Genomic DNA, 12,065 nt, shown 5'->3' on the forward strand with positions numbered 1-12,065 from the left:
TAATGCTATGGAGACGATCGAGACTTCCTACCTCTCTGGAAGTAGCGCCCGAGACCGCGCCACGAGTTCGAGTGTTTGGGAATTGGAGGCTAGGATGACAACGTAGGGAACCTAGATTCTTGCTATTCGTACTATGAACACATTATTCAGGCTGCCAGCAGCCCCCGTCATCCCTGTCCCACCACAACAAACATGCAGTATACCGACAACACCCTCCTCACCTCAGTGCCTCACAGCATCCCCTTGCCTACTCAGCTGCTTCCTCCAAGGCATAAACCCCAGGGCCGTCGTCCTCGCCTCCCTCCTCACACCCTCGTACTGATAAGACGGCGAACCCCTCCGCGGGTACAAAGCCCCCACATCCACCGGCATCAACTCCGGGTGCTGCGAGTAAGGTCTCGCCGCGAACGAAGACTTCGGCGGTCCCATTTCTCTCTCCGACGACTTCTTGGCCGGAGCACGCCGTTTCGCTGGTCCTGGTTCAGGACGGTCGTGGAGTTTCACGCCCCGCGACGGGGAAGCCGGTTTCAGCTCTTTGAGGATCTTGTTCAGCTCGGCGGGCCCGGAGGTGATTTGCGCGCGGAGGTAGTGCATCGCGTGCGGTGTGAGGAGGCTCTCCATCACGGGCGTGCGGGGGGTGTAGGCGAAGCGCTCGGGGCGGGGAGGATCTCTGGCTTCAACTGCAGGGTCCAGGAGTGCTTCGTTGCCTTTGGAGAGCAGTTGTTGGATGTCGAGACTCTCGCCGGGAGAGATGGCGGTCGGGTGGCTGGGCGTGATGCAGTCCATGTCGACTTCTTTTCGTAAGACGTGGTCGATGTCCACGGCGCTGAAGTAGGCACAAGACTGCGGTAGGTCGTCGATGCCCATCTGCTGGCTAAACATAGCGCGGGTCCAGACGTTCGCGACTTGCAGGGCCATGGCGCAGCGGTACTTGTCCTCCTTCTTCGCCAGATACCGAATCTCGTCGTGCACGGTCAGCGCCAGACGAGCGTCGATGTTGTAGCGGCGGAGAAGGTAGTCCATGCTGACGATCAAAAGATGCAGGTAGTCCTGCCCTGACGACTGGATGGCCCAGTTGATGCGGGAAGTCATGAAATTGCCTTTGCCGATATAACGACGCATGAGGGCTTCCGTGATACCAGCGCCAAGCACAGGTGTTCGCGGACGTTCTTGCTCGGCGAATTCTTCGAGCTTGTTGAAGACAAGGCTCTCGGTGCCGCCGCGCCAGAAAGCTCGTTCGCTCAAGACCTTTCGTCGCTCCTTCTTGCCTTTGGTTTCGAGATATAGATTCTCCGCGATGCGGCTTGCGTCTGCTTCGGTCAAGGTCGGGTTGAATCGCCGGAGGAGAGACTGCGCGAACTTCAGCCCTGCGCCGTAAATCCGCCCGTAGTTAAAGACTTTCGAATCGTTCCTCGAGATGCCAAGAGTCTTTGCGGTTCTTGAGTGCAGGTCGGTACCGGCAGCTTTGGTTCCCTCCAGCGTCATGAAGCCAATGGCATTGCCACCGTGAAGCTTGAAAGCCGCGTCGCCGACAAGTGATGCGATCCATAACTCTTCACTGTCGACGTCGGCACCGACAAAGCAGTAGCCTGGCGGCGCTGTAATCATAGACTTCAGCTCCGAGCCCACTCGGTTCGCCTTCGCGTTTGCTGCGGTGAGCCAGGTATTCTCCACTGCTCGCCGAGTGATGGTGCCCATGGGAATGACCTGCGGGAGAATGTAGCCAAGCTCGCTGTCCGTCTTGCCAGTGGACAAATCGTTTTCGTAAACCGTCATCTGGCCCGTGATTCGGTCTCTTGCACTAATCCAGTAGCTGCAACTAGCGTTCATATCCAAAGCTTCTCTGGCGTACTTATACTCGGATGCCAGCGTGCCGTTCTCAAAGAACTGCAAATATCCTTTTGCAAGGGGTGAAGCACATCTTGCCGCAGGTCCATCTTTGTGTGGTAGCTTGAAGTAGGCGTGCTCAGTATCACCACGAAGATCCTTGTTCTCCTCCTCATGCATATCACAGAGGGTCAGCGTCTGCTCTCTGTACTTGGCCGCAGCATCTCGCTGCACTTTGAAGGTCCAGCCGAACTTGTCAGACCAGACTAGGGGATGTCCGTCCCAGGCTAGTCGCAGCAAAAGCGGTGCGATGCGTGTCCTCACAGTCAGGGAAATCGGGCCATCAGTCTTCGCAAACAAGTCCTTGTACCAAGTAGGCATGCCTGGTTTCTTCTGTCTGGCAGCGGGCCTCGGAGGATCGCCTTTCTTCTTGCCCTTCACCATCCGCACCTCCTGTCCACCCCAATTTAATTGGCAAAGCCACGGATCATTTTTATACACTTCTGGCGATGAGCGATGCTCGAGCGCCTTCTCAGCCAAATCAACCAAACGCTCCTCGACGGCAGACGAGAGCTTGTGGTATGTCGCCTCCGCGTTCTTGATGTAGGCCTCCCAAGTCTTGTTGATCGGCAGGATCTCAGATGAAAGGTGCCGCAATGCTGCGAAAGACACCGGATGTGGGCATAGCTCCACGAATAGTGGGAAGACTCTCTTGTACACTCGGTGCGTGATATCCACATCAGCTGCGCAGTAGTCCAAGAGCTCGTCCAATCGCCCGACAACGCCTTTCCGGTCAAGCTCCCCAAACCACTCACGCCGCGCTTTGTCGATGGTAACGCCGCAATGGAACTTTGCAACGTCTCGTAGGCTGTTGACCGATGATCGACCGACCCAGAGATCTGCTTCCTCGTCGAGATTGCCCTTGGAATCAAGCAAGCTCGACAGATCGGCTGTCTCGTCTTGCACCGCGATCTGGTCCTGGATCTCGCGCGCTTTTCGATGCTTCATCCATGTCGGCCGTTGTCTGCCGCACATGCCATTCACGGCAACATGCAGGCTCATGGTGTCCATGAAGAAGTTGCGCGATTGATCTACGCTGTACTCTTCCAGTATCCGAGCTCGATCATAGCCAATGTTGTGTCCAACGACGAGTCGTTCTTGCGTCGTGTCTCCTAGCGGTATCAAATGCCTATCGTTCTCACTCTCCCCAAGCAGCCATGGCGACAACCATGCATACCAATGTGTAGCCGATACAGCGCAGGCCATGACCGGGAAACTGCTCTCTTTCCACATGACCTCCGTGTCGAACGTCAATACGTCGGCATCCGGAGCTGCGATGGCCTCCCAACTCCTGTCCGCGTAATACTTCGTCCATCCGCTCTGATGCGCCCATTTTCGAGGTCTCTCCGGCGGTGAGGCTCGAGCATACTTCTTCGACAGCGACAAGTATGGCTCTGCGCTGTCCATACCCAGCCGATAGAAGTGCTCATCCAAGGATGTGCCCTGCAGGGCTGGCAAGTCGAAGCCGATGGGCTCGCTGTTGTCGCTTTTCTTTCCCAACAACTCATGGCGGGCAAGATGGTCTTGCGACAGCTTGATCAACTCCGGCGACGGCCTCGTCGTTGACTGCACGGGGAACAGCTGCGGGTAGACATGGGATGAAACCTGCTGGACACCAAGCTCGTTACGTCTCGCTCGGGACGATATGGCAAGGCCGCGCGATGGCACATCGTCCTCCGCCGCCTCCACCGCTGCTGTAGTGGCGTAGCATCGTCGCGACTGACAGGTCCATTTAGGGGGCTGCGGGGCAAGGCGGAGGAGGGACGTCTGCTGCGTGCGCTCGAAGACGTTGACCAGGTGGTGGCGGCATCGTGATCGCATGGCGATGTCTTTTAAATCCTCGCATCACCGCATCGTTCCGGGAATGTTGAACATGGCATTTAGAAGGTCGAAGATGGAAGTAAATTCGCGTCATACACGCGATTAGATTGGACTGCGACGCTAGAACGTCTTCCGTTGGCCTTGCAGGTCTTGGCCATTACCAGAGCGCTGGAGGCGAGGGACCTCACACTTCGCTCTCTTACCACTGCGATATCCTTAACGTTGTATTAATTCTTCGCGGCGGAACTGTCTTTCTCTTTATACATCCCTTCTGCTTTTGAACAATGTGGGCCGCTCTTGCTGTGTGAATGCGCTAGATCTTTCGAGATGGCGTCAGAAGTGAACCAGGCCGACGAGATATGGGATCACATCGGGGACCTGGGCGGGTGGAATTTCGATGGGTTGGAGGGCAGTGATGACATCGAACCCGACTGGTAGGTCGGAAGTCTGCAAAGGCCTTCAAAGCTTACTTCTAACACTGCCGTCGTAGGTGGAGCAGCTCTAACGCACACACCCGAGAGCCAGCCCTTCACTACGACGTCCTCTCCTCCCCCTCCATCGAGAACTTCTCCGGCGACCTGCCGCCAAGACATCCAGCAAGGTCTTCACCTTCAGCTTCTCGACTGCGACCTCGTGACAGAGCGGCTTCGCCAGAGTCAACGGCCGACCGCGCCAGTTACTCCATAAACAACCACTCAGCTTTGCATCACCGGCGGAGGCGGTCGCCCACTACAGATCCCAGAAGAAGAGCACCAGTTGCGCACAATAGCGATGACTTGCTAGACGCTGAACCCACAAGAGCACCCTCTCGCTTTACCATTCCTGACGACCTCTTCGGCTCCGTCAACTTCACCTCCGACAACCCTCGTTCACCTTCATACGGCAGCGGCATCGACATCGACGACTTTCTACAACACGACTCCGGAGACGACAACATGCCAGCGACACGAGGGACCCGAGCGAACCGCCGCGGTGACAGCATAGTCGACCTCACAGACACGCCTTCTGCGCCTACCTCCTCCACACCTCGCCACCCGATCAGCCTCAAGCGTTCAGCAGCAGAAGCCTCTACACAACCACCCGCCAGCAAGCGCCGTCGCATCAAACCCGAAGACGATGTCGCCTCCGAACGAAAAGACCCGATAGAAGAACTAGACCTCACCAACGAAGCCCCCTCCGCCGAAGAAGAGCTCGCGCAAACACAGCAACACCAACTCCTACAAACCCAACGCTCCGAGTCCTCCGGCGCCCCGCTGAAAATGGGCAAGCGCACCTGCATCATCTGCCTGGACAACATCACCAACGCGACCGTGACGTCGTGCGGCCACATGTTCTGCCACGAGTGTCTGACGCAAGCGATCCGAGCGGCGGAGAAGAGTAGTGAGAAGGGGGTGGGCGGGTGCCCGGTGTGCAGGAAGCCGGTGAAGAGGAATAAAGAAAAGCAGATGATTCCCATTGCGTTTATGAAGAGGAGCACGTTCAAGGGGAAGGGGAGACGGATTGGGGGTGTGCTGGGGTGACGAGCGTGGCAGCAGGAACGAGGACTGAGCTGTGAAGGTACTGAGCGAGGCGTTTGGGAGCTGTCGGCATGGAATGGGATGCTGTTAGCGAATGATACCACTGGGCAGCATGAACTTTGGGCGGATGATTGTGAATGTGTTATGGACTATGGGCACTGTCAGACAAATCAAGGGCTTCCTCAACACCAAATCCACTCTTTCTATAGTCCAGCAAGGAAAGGTAAGGTTCGAATGTCCAAGGCAAAGTAGCATTGTGCCCTCGAAACTGGCTTCGAGCAGCCGAACACAAGTCAAGCCAGCCGCGAGATTCTCAAAAATCGCCTCCGCCGATGAGCTGGTGGACAGCGCCTCTTCTCCGAGACACAGACAGTTTCGCAGTTCAGTTCGCACTTTCTGAACGTAAGCTAGCGTCCTCTACAGTTGAGCCAATGAGCGCTTACTATCTCTTCTCCGAGCGAGCAAGAGATCTCGTGCTGGTGAAGCGTCTGAAACAACACTTTGCTTCAGGATAAAATGAAGAGAACCTCGCAAAACCCACGACAGCCAGGTCACCAGCTCCCGAGCGACCCCATCGACCAAACCCTGCTCCGGCCGAAGCGCCTCTTCTCCAAAACCGAGACTGCGTCGGTGTTGTTCCGAGCATTTTTGAACATCAGCTAGCGGCGGCTGCTCCCTGCCAATCAGCTTGCCGCTTTCAGGCGCCTCTTCTCGAGGTGCGAGGTGAAGTTGGTGCTGCCGTAGCGTCTGATGTGGCCATGTCAAGGTGTCGGGAAGGCGCGAGAGGGACGCAGCGACCCTGGCGAGGAAATTCGATCGATCGGTCGAGCTGTCGCGGCTTTGGTCGACGAGCCTCTTCTCCGAGAGCGGGAGGGTCCTGAGGAAATCTAGGAGTTGCTAAAGTGTTGCCAAGCTTGACGTGAGCTAACGTCTCTGGAATTGGGCCAATGAGGTTGCGCGAAGGTAAGACCAGACCATTTCGATAGTTGAGGGTGAGAAGGACGATGTTCCGTTTTCTGGCATCAACTAGCGATCAATGCACGTCGTGAAGTCAGTGATGGATTTCCATCATCGGGTCTTGCCAGCGCCGTAGCGATGAGGTACCACGATGGTCCTACGCCCTCGCAAAAGCCTGGGTAAGCTATCCTCCTGGTTCAGCAGCCATGGCAAAGTCGAGCCGCAACCGCACGACTGCCTGATATGGGTTCTGCTGGCACCGACCAGCAGCGAGGAGCCGTACAAAAGCCAGTATGACGCTGCTGTGGAAAGACTCGTGACTGCGCTCCGCGCTGAAGAAGGGCTATGGCATGTCACCCATCTGGTCAACCAGGGGCCACCATCAGTACCTCATTGTGCTCCGTCCATGATCGCGAGAGCTTCGAGAGGGTCTCTACTGGTTCAGGCGAAGCCCAATGATTTCGGGTCTACTCACCCTAAACTTCAGTCATTCCTGGAACATGGAAACACCGCTGTGGAAGCTGGACCTATTGTCCGCTGGAGCATCAACACGTACGAGCTGGTGCAGAACTATGAACCAAGAACTTCGAAGAGCCTCACGGGGACTTGCGTGGTCACCGTCAGCATCCAGCCAAGTCCTGGTCAAGAGACTGAAGTCGACAGCTGGTACCGCAAGGACACGCTCCCACTGCTCGGTGCCACTAGTCCTGAGCTCTTCTTGCGTTGTCGGAGGTACAAGCGGGTGGAGACTTCAGGCGGATCAGGTCAGCTTGGGGCCGGTGGCTCGCCGGAGATGCTGGCTGTGAATGAGTACTTGAGCGTCAAGGCTCTGTTCCAGCATGCTCTCACGAAGGGCCCGGTGGTTGAGGAGACTGAGCGCAGTAAGAGGGTGTTGGGGGGAGCGAGGAAGGTAGAGAGGACGGTTTGGGAGGTTGTCTGATAAAAGCACGTGCGGTGCTCTCCTTGCCTCTACGTATCGCCAGATGTCCTGGCCTTCGTGGATGTTCCGCCACAACCTGTTCGCCTTCCTCAACCCTTCTGGCGATTCGAGTGGCTTGTCAGAGCATGGTCTGCCGACTGGAGGCTTGCATACTGGTACAAGCCTGAGTGCATCTGTGGAAAACAGCGGTGTGGTCACGAAGTTGGCGTGGGACTGGTTCAAGAATCAAGACAAGTCTGTTGCCATATGGCCACCCAGCTGTAACCTCCCGCTCAACCCCACTGCTGCCATCTGCTGCCTGGTCACCAAGCTGCGTTGCTGAGAACTGGTATGGTTAATTCTCTGAGAACATCTCGGCCGGGCGAAGATGCTATCCTATGATCCACGCACATCGAGTTACTTAAATTGCATGAACTCATATTCGAGCTGTTTCAATGTTATTGCAGTCGCTAATCTATGCCCGCTATCGAAGCGAAGCACTTGTATAGATTGCCCCGCCTCGCACCAGCGTCATGTGGCGGCTGGAGCTGGCGCAACCAGGTTCATGGCAAGAAGCATGTCAGCTGCCATGCTCAAGGCACGCAAATACAATACTCAGCTCATCCCTCGCGTGGGGAAGTGATCACATCGTCCTCTCATCATATATCGTCGTTCATACGAAGCAAAGTAGCAGACAACTCATCTCTATCACTGCACAACCATACCACCTGCAGGGCAGCTCAGCTGGATCAAACTCTATCACATCACCTCATCATCAGGAACACACTCCGAGATGGAAACCGTCAAGAGCGCAGTAGGGCTCGGCAAGTCGAAGGAACAGGACGAGGAGCCAGTGAGCGGCGAGACTGGCACTGGCACGACAGCCGAACCGTATGATGCCGGCAACAGCAGTGAGGCACAAGGTACGACGTGACTTTCTTGCTTCTCGAGGGGTGGGAGCTACGTTATTACTCCTCACCTCAGCTGCTTGTAGGCGCCGCGAGTTGCGCCGCTTATCCTGCTTCTTGCACTGTAACTCGAGTAGAATACATCGTCAGCAGGAAGGCTTCTGAACACGTGGGAACTGTATAGCACCAGCAGTTCAAACTGTTGCCACCAAAGCTTAGCAGCTCCGAGACGAGCTTCGTACATAGCTATCCTGTATGAAAGTGCTGACAATACCGACTTGCAGAGGCCGCCAAAGAGAAGCCGGAACAGCAAGACAACGAGGACACCACAGGCCAGGACACGAGTGAAAGAAAGACTCAACTCGGCAGCAGCTGGCTGCAGTCAGCCATACCATTCAGCAACAAGAAGTCGAAAGACAGCTCGGACGAACAGACATCAGCCGGCGCACCCAACGACACGCCAGACCAGCCCAAGGAAGCAGAAGACGAACCCAATCGCCCACCAAACCACCTAGGCGTCAACGTCCCCGAAGGCCACAGTCTCGACTTCGCACCACCGCAACCAGAACAGCTCAGCCCAGCTGAAGCAAAGAAGCAGGAGAAAATGCCCGAAGAAGAAAACAGTACCGTCGCCTCCGCCTCCGCCGAAGGCGCAGACGACACGCAACCAACCCCTCGCTCCCCCTCCTCCCCCTCCGCCAGCAAACCCTCGCCAGCCCAGCTGCGCGGCTCGCGCGCCTCCATCGCCCCTCCACCGGGCAAACGCGTCTTCAATCCATCCGGCGAGAACCCCGGCCGCATCCCCACGGCCGGCGGCAGAGTGCTCGGCGAAGCAGCCTCCGAAGACCGCAGACGCCGGAGCGTCTGGAGCAGCAGCAGCGAGACGAACACGATGCCGCCGCTGGATAAGCAGGGGAGCCCGGATCCGGTGACGCAGAGTAACACCGTCTCCAACACGGTTCCGCAGAGTCCGAATGGTGAGGGCAGCTCGAAGAGCGCCGTCGATAGCGCTACCGCTGCGCCCCCGCCGGCGAAGGAGGGAAAGCCGGAGTTCAATTTCGCTTGGGGTGAGGGTGGAGAGGGGGCGGCGGAGGGGAGTAAAGCCGGGACGTCGACGAAGACGGACGATTCGTCCGCGACGCCTAGCAAGGCGGAGCAGGTGAAGGAGAGTACGACGAGCGGTGGTGGGAACAATGAGACGCCGACGAAGGAGCGGAGGGCGAGTCGGTTTGGGAGGTTCAAGGAGAAGATGGGGATGAGCAAGTAGGGATGATGTGATGGTTGATGAGCTGGGAGGATGTTGATGTTGATGTTGGTTCGAATGCTTGGGATACCCTTTCGCTGCTGTAACGATCTTTCTGGTTCTTCTGCTTGACTTGTATGTACCCGGCAGGTGGAGTTGATATGAGCAACATTCGATCGAGATTTCAGTATCTGGCTCGCAAATCTGCTCTTACGCAAATTCTTTCCAGGCCGGCCACTTCATTAACTATGCGCTCTCCCAAGCGAGGACGCTCGACCGTGGGTTTGTGCTGTACGCAAGGAATGGCCTCCGCGATGGGCTTTGCCCTGGCAGAGCATCTCTCTTCTCCTCGGAGCCGCTGATGCTGCAGCTGCCGGCTGAGATGAGGCGAGGTGAGGTCTCTTCTTCACAGCCGCGACTCCGGCTTGGCCGCACCTCCGTATCTTTCAGCTGCAGGAACCATTCCAGGTTGCGTTCCATAATGCTGGTCCCTTGGGCCCCATAGGGTCTCAGCCGACGACGGCACCTCGTCACATGTCCGTCATATTGCGGGTGGATCTGTTCGCCAAGCCAAAACTCGCATGCAGCGGCAACCAAAAGTACATGCCCCCTTGTCTGCAGCGTAGAGTTTTTGCATGACTCGGCAGCTGTGCAACGGCATGCAATGTTGTGGATTGCCTGTCCAGCCTGCCTGCCTGTCGGGCTGCCCTCCATTTCGCGTCCGGACTCCGTCGAGAACAACTAGCTTGACCAGAATTTGCAGGCCGTATCCTTGGGTGCGCAAAAGACCAGGTATCCACAGATTGAGTCACTTCAAGGCGGCTGCAGCATCGCCCTAACCCTCTCTATCCGCCTGTTCGCCGCTTCCAACCTCTCGATCCGCCGTTTGCGATCGGCTTCACGCTGCTCCAAATGCTTGATCTTCTCCTTGAGCTTCGCGTTCTCCCTATGCAAGACCTCCGCGTCGTGATCCTTGACCGCCTGCTCTTCCATGTTCTTCTGTTCTCCCTGCTTCTGCGTCTTCTGCTCTTGCTCTTGCATACGTTGCTGTTGGGCCTGCAACTCCTGCTCTCTCTGCTGCCTCTGCGCCTCCAGCGCCTGTATGCGCTCCTTCAGCGCAGCATTCTCCTTGCGCTCTGTAGCCACCATCTCGTTCGCCTGCTGGAACAACGTCGCGCTCAGGTCTTCAATCTCTGCATTAACCTCCTTGACCTTCTTCTCCGCCGCTATGCGAGTAGTCTGCTCCTTGACCAGCTTCTCCTCCAGCTCCTTCTCCCTGCTGCTCGTCGCCGCCGGGCCATTCTGCTGACTGACAGCGGGAGACTTCTTCCCCATGAAGCTGCCAAAGCGCGAAAGACCAGGCTTCTCCGCCGGCCTCTCAGAAGACGGTGAAGCGTCAGGCGACTCTGTGCCAATCGTAGGCGTCGAATGCTTCCTCTGCTCTTGCCTCAACTTCGCCTCGAGGACACGTATATCGTTCTCGTAATCCGCGAAGCGTTGCGCTACGTTCCGACGCCGTCAGCTCACCATCCCACGCACGTCCGCAGCGCTCCCTCGAGCAGACTCACAAGCAGTATTCGCCTTCTCCGCCAAATGCCTCACTTCGTCCTCCAAGTCCCTGATCCTCGCCGCGTCCTCGTCCGCCTTCGACGACCCGACGCTGAGCGCCGAGTCGTGCGGCATGTGCGTGGCATTCCAGCCGTTCGACAGCCCGCCCTGGGCCATAACATCCGTCGCAGCACCCCTTCGTGTTAAAGTGATTAAGAGTTACTGTGAAGGAGGGTGAAGGCGACATGCGCGCCGGTGTATGTGCTACTGGCGCATAGTAATGACCGTATGATATTGAGTCTGTAACGATACGTGTAGCGGACGGACGTGGTGGGACGAGGGTCGTGTTTCAGGGATTATCAAGGAATCTTCCGAGCGGTGGCTGAACCTTGAATTCTGTAGGGCTGATGGCGTCTGGGGAGCACTTGTGTCGACCATTGAGTGTTTCCCATCGGCGTCGGACGGATCTCCGCTAGATCTTTCTGCAAGTCAACAGAGGGGGATGAGGGGCATGAGGGGCGGATGAGGGTCCCGAAGTGTCCCTCTGACGCAGTTCTACATGTGTCTTCACCTGGTCGATGGTCCAGACATGTATACCGTATAGACCATACCTTTACGGGGTCATTGACAGTTCGCACTAACTGGGGTATACGGATGTTTCAACGGGCGGCAAACTACACATGGAATGTTCTAAAACTTGGGACACCATCGCAGTAGAATAGAAAGGATCGTTGGTAAACATCTATGTAGCTCGATAGGAAGGACTAGGCACAGAGCAAGGCTGGTACAGCTGTTGTCCAAACATGGGTTGCAGACTGGTAGTAGCGCAGACGCTTCCTCACGTCGATTACGATCAAGGCATGCTTCCGGCGTCTTCACGATTCCTGTTGGTGCTCCGAAGCGATAAGGGCTTTCGCCACCATGGTCGTTCACTAACGTAGTCTGAACAGCTTTGATTGTTGAGGCCACCCGCGTGCCGTCTCGATGCCCATATCGTGAATAGCAGCGCGGATCGTAAAGGTCGAGTTGTGCCTCCATAAGCAAAGCAAGGCTTCCTTGCAGTTCAACCATCGAGTACTGCACCTGACAGTTAAGTCGACAGAGAAGAACAGCGGGCACCGAGACACGCTTCGGTCTGACCTCCGAATGGTCGAACAACACCTCACGTGGCTCGGAGTGTCGAAACGCCGCCGGTAAGCACGAGAATGTTTCGAAGAAAAGCAGTGGAGCAAATGCCGGTGGCGCTACGGCATGCCGGACTGACG

At 56.7% G+C, this 12,065-nt stretch overlaps 5 protein-coding genes across 5 annotated transcripts; 3 read left to right on the forward strand and 2 right to left on the reverse strand.

The window, feature by feature from the left end:
- Positions 1-222: 222 nt before the first annotated feature.
- MIP1 (DNA-directed DNA polymerase gamma mip1) lies at positions 223-3,708 on the reverse strand (the record flags this gene model as incomplete). The annotated part of the gene is made up of 1 exon (XM_064804728.1): positions 223-3,708. One exon carries the CDS (start codon positions 3,706-3,708, stop codon positions 223-225), a length of 3,486 nt encoding a protein of 1,161 aa, XP_064657498.1.
- A 327-nt stretch (positions 3,709-4,035) lies between these two features.
- On the forward strand, positions 4,036-5,228 carry LTR77_007492 (uncharacterized protein; the record flags this gene model as incomplete). The annotated part of the gene is made up of 2 exons (XM_064804729.1): positions 4,036-4,142; positions 4,199-5,228. The coding sequence occupies 2 exons, from the start codon at positions 4,036-4,038 to the stop codon at positions 5,226-5,228; spliced, it is 1,137 nt and encodes a 378-aa protein (XP_064657499.1).
- Positions 5,229-6,320: 1,092 nt separating this feature from the next.
- Positions 6,321-7,122, forward strand: LTR77_007493 (uncharacterized protein; the record flags this gene model as incomplete). The annotated part of the gene is made up of 2 exons (XM_064804730.1): positions 6,321-6,361; positions 6,387-7,122. 2 exons carry the CDS (start codon positions 6,321-6,323, stop codon positions 7,120-7,122), a joined length of 777 nt encoding a protein of 258 aa, XP_064657500.1.
- A 772-nt stretch (positions 7,123-7,894) lies between these two features.
- Positions 7,895-9,276, forward strand: LTR77_007494 (uncharacterized protein; the record flags this gene model as incomplete). Its single annotated transcript, XM_064804731.1, has 2 exons — positions 7,895-8,024; positions 8,294-9,276. 2 exons carry the CDS (start codon positions 7,895-7,897, stop codon positions 9,274-9,276), a joined length of 1,113 nt encoding a protein of 370 aa, XP_064657501.1.
- A 789-nt stretch (positions 9,277-10,065) lies between these two features.
- On the reverse strand, positions 10,066-10,977 carry LTR77_007495 (uncharacterized protein; the record flags this gene model as incomplete). The annotated part of the gene is made up of 2 exons (XM_064804732.1): positions 10,066-10,754; positions 10,821-10,977. The coding sequence occupies 2 exons, from the start codon at positions 10,975-10,977 to the stop codon at positions 10,066-10,068; spliced, it is 846 nt and encodes a 281-aa protein (XP_064657502.1).
- Positions 10,978-12,065: the final 1,088 nt, after the last annotated feature.

This window comes from Saxophila tyrrhenica (assembly GCF_035928015.1).
Source record: "Saxophila tyrrhenica strain CCFEE 5935 chromosome Unknown scaffold_11, whole genome shotgun sequence".
Lineage (NCBI taxonomy): Eukaryota > Fungi > Ascomycota > Dothideomycetes > Mycosphaerellales > Extremaceae > Saxophila > Saxophila tyrrhenica.